Genomic DNA, 16,638 nt, shown 5'->3' with positions numbered 1-16,638 from the left:
AATAGCTGCTGCACCATTCTTCTTACTTAACATTTTCTTTACTTACATTTATTCAAATGTGTGTGTGTGTGTGTGTGTGTGTGTGTGTATATATAAGGGTTAGGGGAAATAAACCATGGTGGTAGTATTCTTTACCTGTCTTTGTTTCTTCCTCTCTTCCCCTGTTTTTGTCTTGCTTTTCTCTCTGGAATAGGAATCAGGGAGGATGAGTGGGTGATCGATCAATAAACGATCTTAGACACACACACACACACACACACATAGCTGGTTGGTGTGAGTGTTAACAATGTAATGTATGTCCAGTAATGTCCTGATCTATAGACACTCAGTACATGTGTTAATATTCTGATCTATAGACACTCAGTACATGTGTTAATATTCTGATCTATAAACACTCAGTACATGTGTTAATATCCTGATCAATAGACACTCAGTACATGTGTTAATATTCTGATCTATAAACACTCAGTACATGTGTTAATATTCTGATCTATAGACACTCAGTACATGTGTTAATATTCTGATCTATAAACACTCAGTACATGTGTTAATATTCTGATCTATAAACACTCAGTACATGTGTTAATATCCTGATCTATAAACACTCAGTACATGTGTTAATATCCTGATCTATAGACACTCAGTACATGTGTTAATATCCTGATCTATAGACACAGTACATGTGTTAATATTCTGATCTATAGACACTCAGTACATGTGTTAATGTCCTGATCTATAAACACTCAGTACATGTGTTAATATTCTGATCTATAGACACTCAGTACATGTGTTAATATTCTGATCTATAAACACTCAGTACATGTGTTAATATTCTGATCTATAAACACTCAGTACATGTGTTAATATCCTGATCTATAAACACTCAGTACATGTGTTAATATCCTGATCTATAGACACTCAGTACATGTGTTAATATCCTGATCTATAGACACAGTACATGTGTTAATATTCTGATCTATAGACACTCAGTACATGTGTTAATATTCTGATCTATAGACACTCAGTACATGTGTTAATATTCTGATCTATAGACACTCAGTACATGTGTTAATATTCTGATCTATAGACACTCAGGCCTTTCATCTGACACCCCTCCCTCCCTCCCTCTTTCTCTCTCTCTCTCTCCCTCACGTTCTCTCTCTCTCCCCACGCTCTCTCTCTCTCCCCCACGCTCTCTCTCTCTGCTCTCTCTCTCTCTTTCTCCCCTCTCTCTCTCAAATTCAGATTCAAATTCAAGCTGCTTTATTGGCATGAAAAACATTGTGTCAATATTGCCAAAACAACAATGTATACAATATACATTGTAATACAATTATAAACAATAACAAATAATAATATAAAATGGCAGTAAATTATAATACAAAATTAAATATAAAACTAATAACAATAAAATAGTAGTAAAATAATAGTAAAATAGTAGAATGTAATAAATATAAAAATCTAAATATGGAAAATGAAACTATAACTAACTTATAACTAAATAACTGTCATCTTCACCATTACATCAGTACAACAACTACTATCGTCATTACTACTTCTACTACCACCACCATCACTAAACTGCTATCATTACCATTACTACCGATACCACTACTACTACCACCACCATCACTAAACTGCTATCATTACCATTACTACCCATACCACTACTACTACCACCACCATCACTAAACTGCTATCATTACCATTACCACCCATACCACTTCTACTACCACCACCATCACTAAACTGCTATCATTACCATTACCACCCATACCACTACTATTTGGAATGATAAACAACAATAATAATAGTAATAACAATAATAGTAATAATAAGTAAGTTACTATTTACTATGCAGATGTTATTATTCAGTGTCCCTCAGGCTATGGCAGGCAAATACATATTTGGCTGCAAGAGGAGCCATTGCTCCTTCGCCCATGAGTATTTTTAGTTTTTCTTCTGGGTTTAATAAGTTCAAATTTGGAATGAATGTAGTTATTTCTGTGAATAATGAATCTCTTTGTGAGAAATATTTATCACAGTAAAGGAGAAAGTGCATCTCTGTCTCTACCTCCCCTGTCGTGCAGTGACCACATACACGCTCCTCTTTGGGTAGCCATATATTTTTATGTCTGCTGGTTTCTATTGCCAGTCTGTGGTCACTCAGTCTGTACTTGGTAAGGATCTGTCTCTGTTTCGTATCTCTGACAGAGTAGAGATAATCAGCCAGGTGGTCACTCAGTCTGTACTTGGTAAGGATCTGTCTCTGTTTCGTATCTCTGACAGAGTAGAGATAATCAGCCAATTCATATTCTCTAATTAGGGTCAGATAGCAATTTAGTCGGCTTTGGGATTTTGTTTTGTTTTTCCAATGTTGTAAATATGAGTCCTTTGATTGGTTCATGATTTTGTTTATTTGCATTTTTTCTTTTGAAGCAGTGCTGGTGTCAGCTTGGTTGGTGAGGTCCAACACCAGCTGACTGAGAGGGCTTGTTTCTGGGCTCAGCTCTTGGGTTTGAAGTGCTGTAAATTGCAGACTTGAATTTGGACTTGAATTTAGATGTAGCCAAAATTTTAATGATCTTTTCTGTATTTTCATTATTACTGGAAAGTGGCCCAATTCTGCCCTACATGCATTAGTTGGTGTATTTCTCTGGACTTGTAGGATTTTCCGACAGAATTCTGCATGTAGGGCTTCAATTGGATGTTTGTCCCACATTTTAAAGTCCAGTTTATTGAGTGGCCCCCAAACCTCACTTCCGTAAAGAGCTATTGGTAGGATTACACTGTCAAATATTTTGGTCCAAATTGTAATTGGGATGTTGATTTTGAATAATTTCATTTTTATTGCATACAATGCTCTGCGGGCTTTTTCTTTGAGTGCATTCACTGCCATATTAAAGTTTCCCGATGCAGATATGGTCAGACCAAGGTAGGTGTAATTTTTAGTGTGTTCAATGATGGTGTTGTTCAGGGTAAATTTATATTTGTGTTTCTGACATCTGGTTTTCTTTTGGAAAATCATGATTTTTGTTTTTTGGAAATTTACTGCCAGGGCCCAATTATGGCAATATTGCTGTAGAATATTAATGTTCTGTTGAAGACCTTCTTTGGTTGGTGATAGAAGTATCAAGTCATCAGCATATAGCAGGTATTTCACCTCTGTGTCAAATAGTGTGAGTCCTGGGGCTGGAGAATGGTCCAACATGTCTGCTAATTCATTGATATAAATGTTGAAAAGGTTTGGACTCAAACTGCAGCCTTGTCTCACACCTCGACATTGTGAAAATAATTCTGTTCTTTGGTTTTTGATTTTTATTGCACATTTTTTTCTGTGTACATACATTTTATTAAGTCATACACCTTACCACCAAGCCCACTTTGGAGAATTTTGTAGAACAGCCCAAATAGAATGAAATAGAATCAAATGCAATAAAGCAAGCAAAGATTTTGCCCTCTTTTTTTTGGTGGACGTGTTTATTAATTAGTGTGTGTAAGGTGTATATATGGTCAGTAGTGCGATGGTTAGGGAGAAAGCCAATTTGACATTTACTTATTACATTTTTTTCTTGAAGGTTTGAATTCTTGAATTCAAAATGCTACAGAAAACTGTTTATGCAAATTCCCCTGTAATTATTGGGGTCTGATTTGTCTCCACTTTTGTCAATAGGGGAGATGAGCCCCTGGTTCCAGACATCAGGGAAGCAGCCAGAAGTTAAAACCATGTCGAACAATTTAAGCACAGCATTTTGCAACTCAGGTGTGCTGTTTTTCAGCATTTCATTTCTGATGTTGTCTAGACCACAAGCCTTCTTTGATTTAATAGATTTGAGCTTTTCATTTAGTTCTTGTTGGGTTATTGGGTAATCTAATGGATTTTGGTTGTTTTTAATGACTGATTCAAGGATGTTCAATTTTTCTTTAATTTCTAATTGGTTCTGTTGTAAGTCTTTTTGTGGAATGTTTTTGTATAGATTATCAAAATAAGTTTTCCTAATTCCTACATCTTGTATGGATAATTCCTGTGGCTTTGTTGTGTTTAAATTGTTCCACATGTCCCAGAACTGATTTTGGTCAATTGCGTTTTCAATTTCATCAAGTGCCTTGTTGGTATAATTCAATTTCTTGCGTTTCAGTGTTTGTTTATACTGTTTCAGAGTTTCAAAGTATTCATATCGTAGCTCTGGGTTGTTTTGCTGCTTATGTTTTTCGTTTGACATTTGTCTTAGGTGTTTTCTAATTGTTTTACATTCATTATCAAACCATTTATCAGAAACATTTTGTTTTTTGTTTCTGATGTTGCATTTCTTTGGTTTTCTCAAATTTGCTTTCGATGCTGCTTTTTGGAATATGCAGTTGATGTTTTGAGTAGCCGAATTGACACCATCTTTATTGTTTTGGTATTGTGAGTTATTGAAAAACTGTATAGAGTTCATCATTTCATTTGAGTTCAACGTTTCAATGAATCTCTCTGCACTGTTTGGCGCCCATCTGTACGATTGGTTTATGTTGTAGAGTTTATTGGGCTGTTTTTTTTAATGAGTATTGCCGGTTAATTTCTTCAGAAACATGTTGATCTGACTGTGATCTGACAATGGTGTCTGTGGTCTGACAGTGAATGCACTAATGGAGGAGGGGTCGATGTCAGTGATGGCATAATCAACTACACTTGTCCCAAGAGCTGAGCAGTAAGTTAACTGACCTAAAGAGTCCCCTCTGATTCTACCATTAAGCATGTACAGGCCTAAGGCTCGACAGAGATGCACTAACTCCTTCCCATTTTGTACAGTATTTGGTCAGGACTGTTTCTATTATTTATAATAGGGCTACTGTACAAGGAGGGGTGTCCATATATGTGGTGGTTACCTCCCACATCAGTGTAGTCAGGCTCAGAACCTGTTCTTGCATTGAAATCTCCACAAAGAAGCACTTTACCCTCTGCCTGAAATGTAATGATTTCTGTATGGAAAAACTGATCATCATAAAAAACTGATCATTATAATATGATGAATCTGAAGGAGGAGCATAAGCTGCACATATGTATACATCATTGTCACAATAGATTGTACCTTTGTTAAGTTTTAGCCAAATGTGATTAGTACCTTTTTCATTTCATTCAGTGTTAAGTCCTGCTTATGCCAAATGAGGATTCCACCTGAGTCTCGGCCCCGTTTAACATTTTTATGTTTGATTGATGGTAGTAAACTTTCTATATAGCCTGAGGGACACTGAGTATCTATGTCTCCACGACACCATGTTTCCAGTAGGATTATGATGTCGTGTCCCTTGATGTTTTTAATCAATTCTGGATTTGTTGTTTTAGAACCAAAATGTAAAGAGTATAGGCCCTGGATATTCCAAGAGCTGATAGTTAATGATCTCATTTATAATAAGTAATATTCACTGGTTTGAGTAAAGTACATTGAAAAAAAACAAAATAATAATAATATATAAACATACATACATAGATACATAGATACATAGATACATAAGTACATACATACATACATACATACATACATACATACATACATACATACATACATACATACATACATACATACATACATACATACATACATACATACATACATACATACATACATACATACTGTCGTGTCTTTGGCTATGCCGGATTAAGTGATATGACATGCTAACCTATAAAATTCTTTCTCTAATTAATATTACCTGATTAAGCTAATCATGTAAATGTAATTAACTAGAAAGCCGGGGCACCACGGAAGAACGTTTTTAGAGCCGTTATCTTCCGAATAAACTCTTAAAATACTTAGTAATATTTTACATCGATAGCAGTCAATATTAACCCTTATCTTATTTTCAGTCTCATAATGAAAGTTGTAAATTCTTGGTTATCTTAACGAACCCTGGCTAACAAGTTGAATCAGCAATACAAAATTGGGTTTAATTATTTATTTACCAAATACCTAACTAATCACACAGAATTACAAATACACAGAATACCAATGATGTCATACAGAAAACGTCCCGGTGGACGGAACCTGGTTACACAAAGGAAAGGGGGTTGGGCTTGAATGAAAGAGCGGGAAGACTTAGGAACCACAAACAGCAGCTATGCTATCGTAAATACATTATCTTATGCATTCTAAATTACCTCCCATTTGGAAAAGGAAAATGCAATAAATATTTACTCTGAGCTGCGCTTCGGTAGATTGGTCGTAGATGCTGGCCGGGTTGGCCAACAGATCTTCCTGTACTCTGAACAATGTCTCTGGTGGTAAATTGGATACGTGGTGGTATCTTCGTCTGTTTGTTAGACTGGATCCGTCGTCCGTCCTTTCCTAGCCCACGTCGACAGCGGCAGCTGCTAACTCAACGGCTAGGAAGTATCACTTCTGTAGTGAATAAGCTCAAAGTTCATACCAGTTCATACCATAGCTCACGCCAAGGTTGGCTTAGTTCTGTTCTTGACATGTGTGTCCTTCTAACGTAGAGGCTGCAGACCCCACGTACTGGAACCACCTGGTTATCTTTTCGTCAAAGGCTTATATAGTGGAGAGGGGGGAAGGATGTGTTTCATCGTTTATAACCCCTCCTCTTCACAGGGGTGGGCCACTGATCAAGCAGGGCACTTTCCTTATGAAAACCCAATTCTCTCATTTGGAAGCTAAAATTACATTTAATCTCCTAACAAACAATTTCAATATCAAACATTTCAATTGCATAACAATTCCATGTGACTCTGATAACTAGAGGGTGGATACTTTCCCAGGTACAGTTTATGTCGTCCTGTCATCAGTCATAATGTCACAGATAACAATGAACTGACATCCATACTCATTACGTTATCAAGCATATTTCCAACTGGTTTTATTACCAAAATATGGTTCCTTTCCCCATTTGTTTGATGTTCCCAGACTCTCTATATTTAACAGGACAGCAGTCCTTCAGTAGGGTCAGTAAGAGAGGGGAAGGGAGAAAGGTATTTATGGGGGGGGTCATAAACCTTACCCACAGGCCAACGTCATGACAATACATATACATACATACATACATACATACATACATACATACATACATACATACATACATACATACATACATACATACATACATACATACATACATACATACATACATACATTACTATAATACCGGTGCCAATAAAATTAAGAATAGTTGTAAACAAATGAATAAGAATGGAATAAGATTGCACAAAAAATAAGTACAATGCAATCTGCAACCGTGTGTGTGTGTGTGTGTATGTGTGTGTGTGTGTGAATTAAAGGGTCTGTCTAGCTCAGTAGTCTGCTATTAGATGCAGTAGTTGGTGCACCTCTCCAATCTCTGATTGTTCTAGGTGTCTTTTGCCAGAGGTTACCTCAGCATATATAGGCTGATGATCTGAATGATACATGGTGTGGACTGCACCATGTGGTGTACTTCTCTGAAGGACAGTGTTCTGTCCAACCCTGGAGTAGTGGTGAGAGCTGTGTTGTGATGGGCCAGGTCCAGTAGAGCTGTGTTGTGATGGGCCAGGTCAAGTAGAGCTGTGTTGTGATGGGCCAGGTCTAGTAGAGCTGTGTTGTGATGGGCCTGGTCTAGTAGAGCTGTGTTGTGATGGGCCTGGTCTAGTAGAGCTGTGTTGTGATGGGCCAGGTCTAGTAGAGCTGTGTTATGATGGGCCAGGTCTAGTAGAGGTGTGTTATGATGGGCCAGGTCTAGTAGAGCTGTGTTGTGATGGGCCAGGTCTAGTAGAGCTGTGTTGTGATGGGCCTGGTCTAGTAGAGCTGTGTTGTGATGGGCCAGGTCTAGTAGAGCTGTGTTGCACTTCTAGTAGAGCTGTGTTCTCTCTCACTCTCACTCTCTCTGTCTCTCTCTCTCAATCCAATTCTATTCATTTTAAAGGCTTTATTGGCATGGGAAACATATGTTTACATTGCCAAAGCAAGTGAAATAGATAATAAACAAAAGTGAATAAACAATAAAAAAAGTACAATAAACATTACACTCACAAAAGTTCCAAAAGGATAATGACATTTCAAATGTCATATTATGTCTATTTACAGTGTTGTAACGATGTACACATAGTTTTTGTATATTCTTTCCAATGTGTCAAGTAATTATCTTTTCTCATGATTTGGTTGGGTCTAATTGTGTTGCTGTCCTGGGGCTCTGTGGGGTCTGTTTGTGTTTGTGAACAGAGCCCCAGGACCAGCTTGCTTAGGGGGACTCTTCTCCAGGTGAATTTCTCTGTAGGTGAAGACTTTGTTATGAAAGGTTTAGGAATCACTTCCTTTTGGGTGGTTGTAGAATTGAACATCTCTTTTCTGAAATGTTGATAATGAGCGAGTATCTGCATGCATTATTTGGTGTTTTACACAGAGGATGTTTTTGCAGAATTCTGCATGCAGATTCTCAATTTGGTGTTTGTCCCATTTTGTGAATTCTTGGTTGGTGAGCGTACCCCAGACCTCACAACCATAAAGGGCAATTCAAGTCTTTTTTGCCAGATCCTAATTGGTATGTTGAATTTTATGTTCCTTTTGATGGCATAGCAGGCCCTTCTTGCCTTGTCTCTCAGATCATTCACAGCTTTGTGGAAGTTACCTGTGGCACTGATGTTTTGGCCGAGGTATGTATAGTTTTTTGTGTGCTCTAGGGCAACGGTGTCTAGATGGAATTTGTAGTCCTGGCAACTGGACACCATTATTTTTGTCTTACTGAGATTTACTGTCAGGGCCCAGGTCTGACAGAATCTGTGCAGAAGATCTAGGTGCTGCTGTAGGCCCTCCTTGGTTGGTGACAGAATTATCAGATCATGACTTCAGATTCTAGTAGGGTGAGGCCGGGTGCTGCAGACTGTTCTAGTGCCCTCGCCAATTCATTGATATATATTTTTTTACATTTTAGTCATTTAGCAGACACTCTTACCCAGAGCGACTTACAGTAGTGAATGCATACATTTCATGCATTTATTATTATTATTATTTGTTTTTGTACTGGGAATCAAACCCACAACCCTGGCATTGCAAACACCATGCTCTACCAACTGAGCCACAGGGAAGGCCAAATATACATTGAAGAGAGTGGGGCTCAAGTTGCATGTCAAATGCTTTTCATCCATCACAACTGTCCATATATTTGTATAGCAGGCCCTCATGGCAAATTGAGTCCTAAGTTGTTGTTTTTATCAACAAAGCATGAGAAGACTTTGCCATTTGTTTTTGTTTGTTTGTTTGTCAATTAGGGTGTGCAGGGTGAATAGGTGGTCTGTCTCTCTCTCTCTTTCTCTGCTGTATTTCTGAACCAATGATCTCCTCTCATGTGATGTTCCTTCAAACAAGTCTTATTATACCAATTTGATCACACTCGTTTTTCCCTGTTCTCTCCTTTTCTTCTCCTCTCCTTTTGTCTTCCCCCAGCCAGGCTGTGTGAGCGGTAATCCCATGCCCCCTTCCAACGTTCTGCACACACACACACACACACACACACACACACACACACACACACACACACACACACACACACACACACACACACACAGAGAGAGAGACAGAGATCAGTGAGTTAAAAGGAGGCTGTTCTGCAGAGCAGGAGAGGACCTCTGTGAATATCAACAATTCTAGTGACCTTCGATTGTTAAAATATGGCCCTTGTACCGTGTGTGCATCTGTTTTTGTGCACGTGCATGGGTGCGTGTGTCTCTGTGTGTGTGAGTGTTTGCGTGTGTGTTTATCCCTAATTGATTTGGTAGAATAGGATCTAATTGTGCATACTGATAAATGCCAGAGCTGATCAGATGCTAACGAGATAACCACACACACACCTGCACGTCGGCGCCACGGCAATCACACCACAACAATAGCAGGAGTCTGGAATGTTCCTCCGCAAAATAATTCAAGTTCAAAACAAAGGCATGAGGAAGTATACATTTTAAATACCACACATTCCACCTCTCTCTCTCCCCCCTCTCTCTCCTCTCTATCCTCTCTCTCATTCTCTCCTCCTCTCTCTCCCCTTGGCAGATCTTTATACTTCTGTTAGGCGAACTGAAGCCTTGTCTCAATCTGTCCTTGTTATATCAAAGAACAGAAGAGGCTGAGAGCTTACGGATGGAGGGGGAACATAAAAGTGCATAGTTTAAAATGATTAGTGACACCTCTGATATACCTGAGTGTGAAGCGGAGACAAAGGCACAGAGCTGCATGCCTTTTCTCTCTCTGTGTGTGTTTAGGGGAAAACAGTGGTTGGAATTAACTGCTCTATCAACTAGATACACACTCATGTACACACACAAACTACAGTCTGGGATACACAGAAAACACACATCCATGGGTGCATACATTTATGCGTGCACACACACACTCACATTCACAAGCACACACACTTGCATGGAGACACTGACATTCACACACCCAAGCAGCAGCCCTCCAAATACACTCAAAACACACATAAACACACCCAGGATATCACCATAAAAATGTCTGACACAAACTGAACTTTATGGTCCATTCAGACATGACTTAGTACAGTACATAGACTTCTCTAGTACTACCACTGCACTCTGGGTAAAAATGTATATCCCTTTATTTGCCCATATGAGCTGATTGAGAAAACATGATCATTTCCATCTACGACCTGTTAGGTATTTTAGCCAAGTCAGTAATGATGGCTGACACAGTGTAGTACTATAGTCACATGGGTTACTCTGTCAATAGCTGTCCTACACATACAGAGCAGTTAGTGTGTTGGCTATGACTAGTATAAGTGATTGGGCTGACTAGAAACCAGCTATGATGTTGTGCTGGGCCCAGGCTCAATGTACTCACATACACTACTCATAGCCATCACCACAGTTACGGGCTTGGCCACAATGACAGAGCAGGGGCAGATGGGTAATATGCCTAATGAGCCCTCTGCTGGTCCACTTCCTTTCCCACATTAATTGGTTTGTGTTTGAAATAGTATACTTTTCACCTCTGTAGTCCACTTCTTTGGCACCCTATTTCTTCTTTAGTCTTCTAGCTCCGGCCAAAAGTAGTGTACTAGTTTGGCACCCTATTCCCTCTAATAGTGCACAACATAGGGGTGATATACGGACGCAGATCTAGGATCTGAGAATGTAGAAGACTGTAGGTAGGTAGGTGATGATAGATGAGATGAGACTGTAGGTAGGTAGGTGATGATAGATGAGATGAGACTGTAGGTAGGTAGGTGATGATAGATGAGATGAGACTGTAGGTAGGTAGGTGATGATAGATGAGACTGTAGGTAGGTAGGTGATGATAGATGAGATGAGACCGTAGGTAGGTAGGTGATGATAGAAGAGATGAGACTGTAGGTAGGTAGGTGATGATAGATGAGATGAGACTGTAGGTAGGTAGGTGATGATAGATGAGATGAGACTGTAGGTAGGTAGGTGATGATAGATGAGATGAGACTGTAGGTAGGTAGGTGATGATAGATGAGATGAGACTGTAGGTAGGTAGGTGATGATAGATGAGATGAGACTGTAGGTAGGTAGGTGATGATAGATGAGATGAGACTGTAGGTAGGTAGGTGATGATAGATGAGATGGATGATGCCAACCAAGCATTTGCTGTCACCAGTCTTGGTATTACACATCAGTCAGTCCAGATAAAGACGACAACAGAAAAACAGAACAAGCCTTTAGACTACAACAGAACAACAGAACAAGCCTTTAGACTACAACAGAACAACAGAACAAGTTTTTAGACTACAACAGAACAACAGAACAAGTATTTTAGACTACAACAGAACAAGTCTTTTAGACTACAACAGAACAACAGAACAAGTCTTTTAGACTACAACAGAACAACAGAACAAGTCTTTAGACTACAACAGAACAAGTCTTTAGACTACAACAGAACAAGTCTTTAGCCTCAACAGAACAAGTCTTTAGACTACAACAGAACAAGTCTTTAGACTACAACAGAACAACAGAACAAGTCTTTAGACTACAACAGAACAAGTCTTTAGACTACAACAGAACAAGTCTTTAGCCTCAACAGAACAAGTCTTTAGACTACAACAGAACAAGTCTTTAGACTACAACAGAACAAGTCTTTAGATGACAACAGAACAAGTCTTTAGCCTCAACAGAACAAGTCTTTAGACTACAACAGAACAAGTCTTTAGACTACAACAGAACAACAGAACAAGTCTTTAGCCTCAACAGAACAAGTATTTAGACTACAACAAAACAAGTCTTTAGACTACAACAGAACAAGTCTTTAGACTACAACAGAACAACAGAACAAGTCTTTAGACTACAACAGAACAAGTATTTAGCCTCAACAGAACAAGTCTTTAGACTACAACAGAACAAGTCTTTAGACTACAACAGAACAACAGAACAAGTCTTTAGACTACAACAGAACAAGTCTTTAGACTACAACAGAACAAGTCTTTAGACTACAACAGAACAAGTCTTTAGACGACAACAGAACAAGTCTTTAGACTACAACAGAACAACAGAACAAGTCTTTAGACTACAACAGAACAAGTCTTTAGACTACAACAGAACAAGTCTTTAGACTACAACAGAACAAGTCTTTAGACGACAACAGAACAAGTCTTTAGACTACAACAGAACAACAGAACAAGTCTTTAGACTACAACAGAACAAGTCTTTAGACTACAACAGAACAAGTCTTTAGACTACAACAGAACAAGTCTTTAGACGACAACAGAACAAGTCTTTAGACTACAACAGAACAACAGAACAAGTCTTTAGACTACAACAGAACAAGTCTTTAGACTACAACAGAACAACAGAACAAGTCTTTAGACTACAACAGAACAAGTCTTTAGACTACAACAGACAACAGAACAAGTCTTTAGACTACAACAGAACAAGTCTTTAGACTACAACAGAACAAGTCTTTAGACTACAACAGAACAAGTCTTTAGACGACAACAGAACAAGTCTTTAGACTACAACAGAACAACAGAACAAGTCTTTAGACTACAACAGAACAAGTCTTTAGACTACAACAGAACAAGTCTTTAGACTACAACAGAACAAGTCTTTAGACGACAACAGAACAAGTCTTTAGACTACAACAGAACAACAGAACAAGTCTTTAGACTACAACAGAACAAGTCTTTAGACTACAACAGAACAACAGAACAAGTCTTTAGACTACAACAGAACAAGTATTTAGCCTCAACAGAACAAGTCTTTAGACTACAACAGAACAAGTCTTTAGACTACAACAGAACAACAGAACAAGTCTTTAGACTACAACAGAACAAGTCTTTAGACTACAACAGAACAAGTCTTTAGACTACAACAGAACAAGTCTTTAGACTACAACAGAACAAGTCTTTAGACGACAACAGAACAAGTCTTTAGACTACAACAGAACAACAGAACAAGTCTTTAGACTACAACAGAACAAGTCTTTAGACTACAACAGAACAAGTCTTTAGACTACAACAGAACAAGTCTTTAGACGACAACAGAACAAGTCTTTAGACTACAACAGAACAACAGAACAAGTCTTTAGACTACAACAGAACAAGTCTTTAGACTACAACAGAACAAGTCTTTAGACTACAACAGAACAAGTCTTTAGACGACAACAGAACAAGTCTTTAGACTACAACAGAACAACAGAACAAGTCTTTAGACTACAACAGAACAAGTCTTTAGACTACAACAGAACAAGTCTTTAGACTACAACAGAACAAGTCTTTAGACGACAACAGAACAAGTCTTTAGACTACAACAGAACAACAGAACAAGTCTTTAGACTACAACAGAACAAGTCTTTAGACTACAACAGAACAACAGAACAAGTCTTTAGACTACAACAGAACAAGTCTTTAGACTACAACAGAACAACAGAACAAGTCTTTAGACTACAACAGAACAAGTCTTTAGACTACAACAGAACAACAGAACAAGTCTTTAGACTACAACAGAACAAGTCTTTAGACTACAACAGAACAAGTCTTTAGACTACAACAGAACAAGTCTTTAGACTACAACAGAACAAGTCTTTAGACTACAACAGAACAAGTATTTAGACTACAACAGAACAAGTCTTTAGACTACAACAGAACAAGTCTTTAGACTACAACAGAACAAGTCTTTAGACTACAACAGAACAAGTCTTTAGACTACAACAGAACAAGTCTTTAGACTACAACAGAACAAGTCTTTAGACTACAACAGAACAACAGAACAAGTCTTTAGACTACAACAGAACAACAGAACAAGTCTTTAGACTACAACAGAACAAGTCTTTAGACTACAACAGAACAAGTCTTTAGACTACAACAGAACAACAGAACAAGTCTTTAGACTACAACAGAACAAGTCTTTAGACTACAACAGAACAAGTATTTAGCCTCAACAGAACAAGTCTTTAGACTACAACAGAACAAGTCTTTAGACTACAACAGAACAAGTCTTTAGACTACAACAGAACAAGTCTTTAGACTACAACAGAACAAGTCTTTAGACTACAACAGAACAAGTCTTTAGACTACAACAGAACAAGTCTTTAGACTACAGCTCAGATGCTGCAGACACTCATTATTTTCTTTGTCCTTATATCTCTTTTGTCTTTCCATTCTGTGTTTTTGCCGTAATGGGAGTGCTGTGCATTATGTAAATTGGGTATGAAACTAATTTCGGGGTGCTGACGTGAGTGATGTGCTTGACCGTGACACGCATGCAAACACACACACACACATACACTCCACCCCACCCCCCTCGCCCCTTCACCAGGGAACAGAGGATTGGGTTAAGTCATCTCCTTTGTCTTGTTTTTTGTTGTTGTTGTTGTTTTTTCTCTCCCTCCTTTCTTTTTTTGTGGTCCGTGCTGTTTCCTGTCTTCCTAAGTGACATATGAGTCCCCAGGGTGTCTCTCCCTCTCCCCATAATCCTCTGTTCCAGTGGCCATATTGACACACATCCCTCCCATCCATCAACACATTAGACTAACGCCTCGCCACCAAATCACTTCATTAATAAACACACACACACACACACACACACACACACACACACACACACACACACACACACACACACACACACACACACACACACACACACACACACACACACACACACACACACACACAAATAGACACACGCACGCACACACACACACACACACATAGACAGACGCATGCGTACACGCTCGCACTCATACACAAATGCACGGACGTGCACACGTACACACATACACATGACTTCATTCTCACACAGACATGATAACTGAAAAGTCCTCTCACTAAATTCCATCTCCAAAATCATTTCTCTTTCACCTATTATTGTGTAGTCTTCTGATGTTCATTATGTCCAATAGGTCTGTTTTTCCTACTGTATGTTTTATTATGTATTGGCCTATCAGTATGTGTGGTATGTAAGGATCAATAATCAGTGGTTTGGGTCTGGCCTGTAGTGTAGTGCAGTGATGAGTGGAGGGCTGTGAGAGGAGTGTGTTGATGTTGATTGAACAATGATCTCTACGGTCTCCACACACACACACACACACACACACACACACACACACACACACACACGCACACACACACACACACACACACACACACACACACACACACATATATGCATGCTAGCACACATGCATGCAAGTACACACACAGGCACACACAATGGTGTTGATGTGTGTTCTATAGCCTCTCTAACAGTGTGATTTGAACTGGTGTTCAGTCAAGTGCACCTCCAAGCAGACAAATCACGATGTTTTCACTCCAGACCTTGAAGATGTTTCACCGTCTGATCGATGTTCATAAGTGGAAAATTTAACAGTTGCCTGAAGAGGATCACAATGCAACGGCAATGTTAATGAGGATATAAATGTGTGTGTGTGTGTGTGTCAGTAGGGGCTTGTATATCTGGTCTGGGGGGGTGAGAGTGGGCCGACCCTTCTTTAGAAATGAGTCTCTCCCATTCCTCTCCTCTCTGCTCCATCTCTCTATCTCTCTTTTCAGGGCACTGCCTCTCGCTTTCTCTTTTTTATCTCTCTTTCTCTCTCTCTCTTTTTGTAAGGTTCTTTGTGTGAACAGTCTTTGTTGTAGATCAGAGAGGGAGCGCTGACTCCTGCCACTCTCTGAATGATAATGCCTTATGGAGGAAGAGAGGAGAAGAGAGGGAGGATGTTGTCACAAGTCATCATCTGGGGCACAAGCTGTGCTGTCTGTTCTGGTGGCCTACAGAGAGCCCAGAGGGACGAATGACACAGTGTCATCCTCTGTCTAAGGACCAAGGGGATTGGTGATGATGTGAAAATGTCCATTCATCTCTCTCTTTCTCGTTCTCTCTCTCTCTCTCTCTATCTCTCCCCCAGCTCCAGATGGTGTAATGCCCCCAGGTGGGTTAGATGCCACCCCTGCCAGTCTGCAGTTGTCCTGGCTCCCTCCGGGCCGTGCCAACGCTCCTGGACCCCTATACTACGACCTACAGATGAGGGCTACGCCAGACGGCCCTATACGACAGTAAGACCCCTTACTATGCATTACGGCTGACCATAGATACAATAAACTACTCTACTACTAAACATACACAGCTATACAGCAAAACCATATACAATGCCCTTCAGATAAGAGCTATGCCGGATGTTCCTTTACAATGGTCAAACCCTTCACTAT

General features: G+C 39.2%; 1 protein-coding gene across 1 annotated transcript in view; it reads left to right on the top strand.

The window, feature by feature from the left end:
- The window catches only part of ush2a (Usher syndrome 2A (autosomal recessive, mild)), a 258,301-nt gene that overhangs the window by 70,778 nt on the left and 170,885 nt on the right, over positions 1 to 16,638 (top strand). The window contains exon 18 of the mRNA XM_029729287.1: positions 16,338 to 16,485. Within this exon, the coding sequence (XP_029585147.1) occupies positions 16,338 to 16,485 (148 nt within the window). The remainder of the gene's footprint in view (positions 1 to 16,337; positions 16,486 to 16,638) is intronic.

Source organism: Salmo trutta, chromosome 33, assembly GCF_901001165.1.
Source record: "Salmo trutta chromosome 33, fSalTru1.1, whole genome shotgun sequence".
NCBI classification, from domain to species: domain Eukaryota; kingdom Metazoa; phylum Chordata; class Actinopteri; order Salmoniformes; family Salmonidae; genus Salmo; species Salmo trutta.
This window is presented reverse-complemented; position numbering and strand designations above follow the sequence as displayed.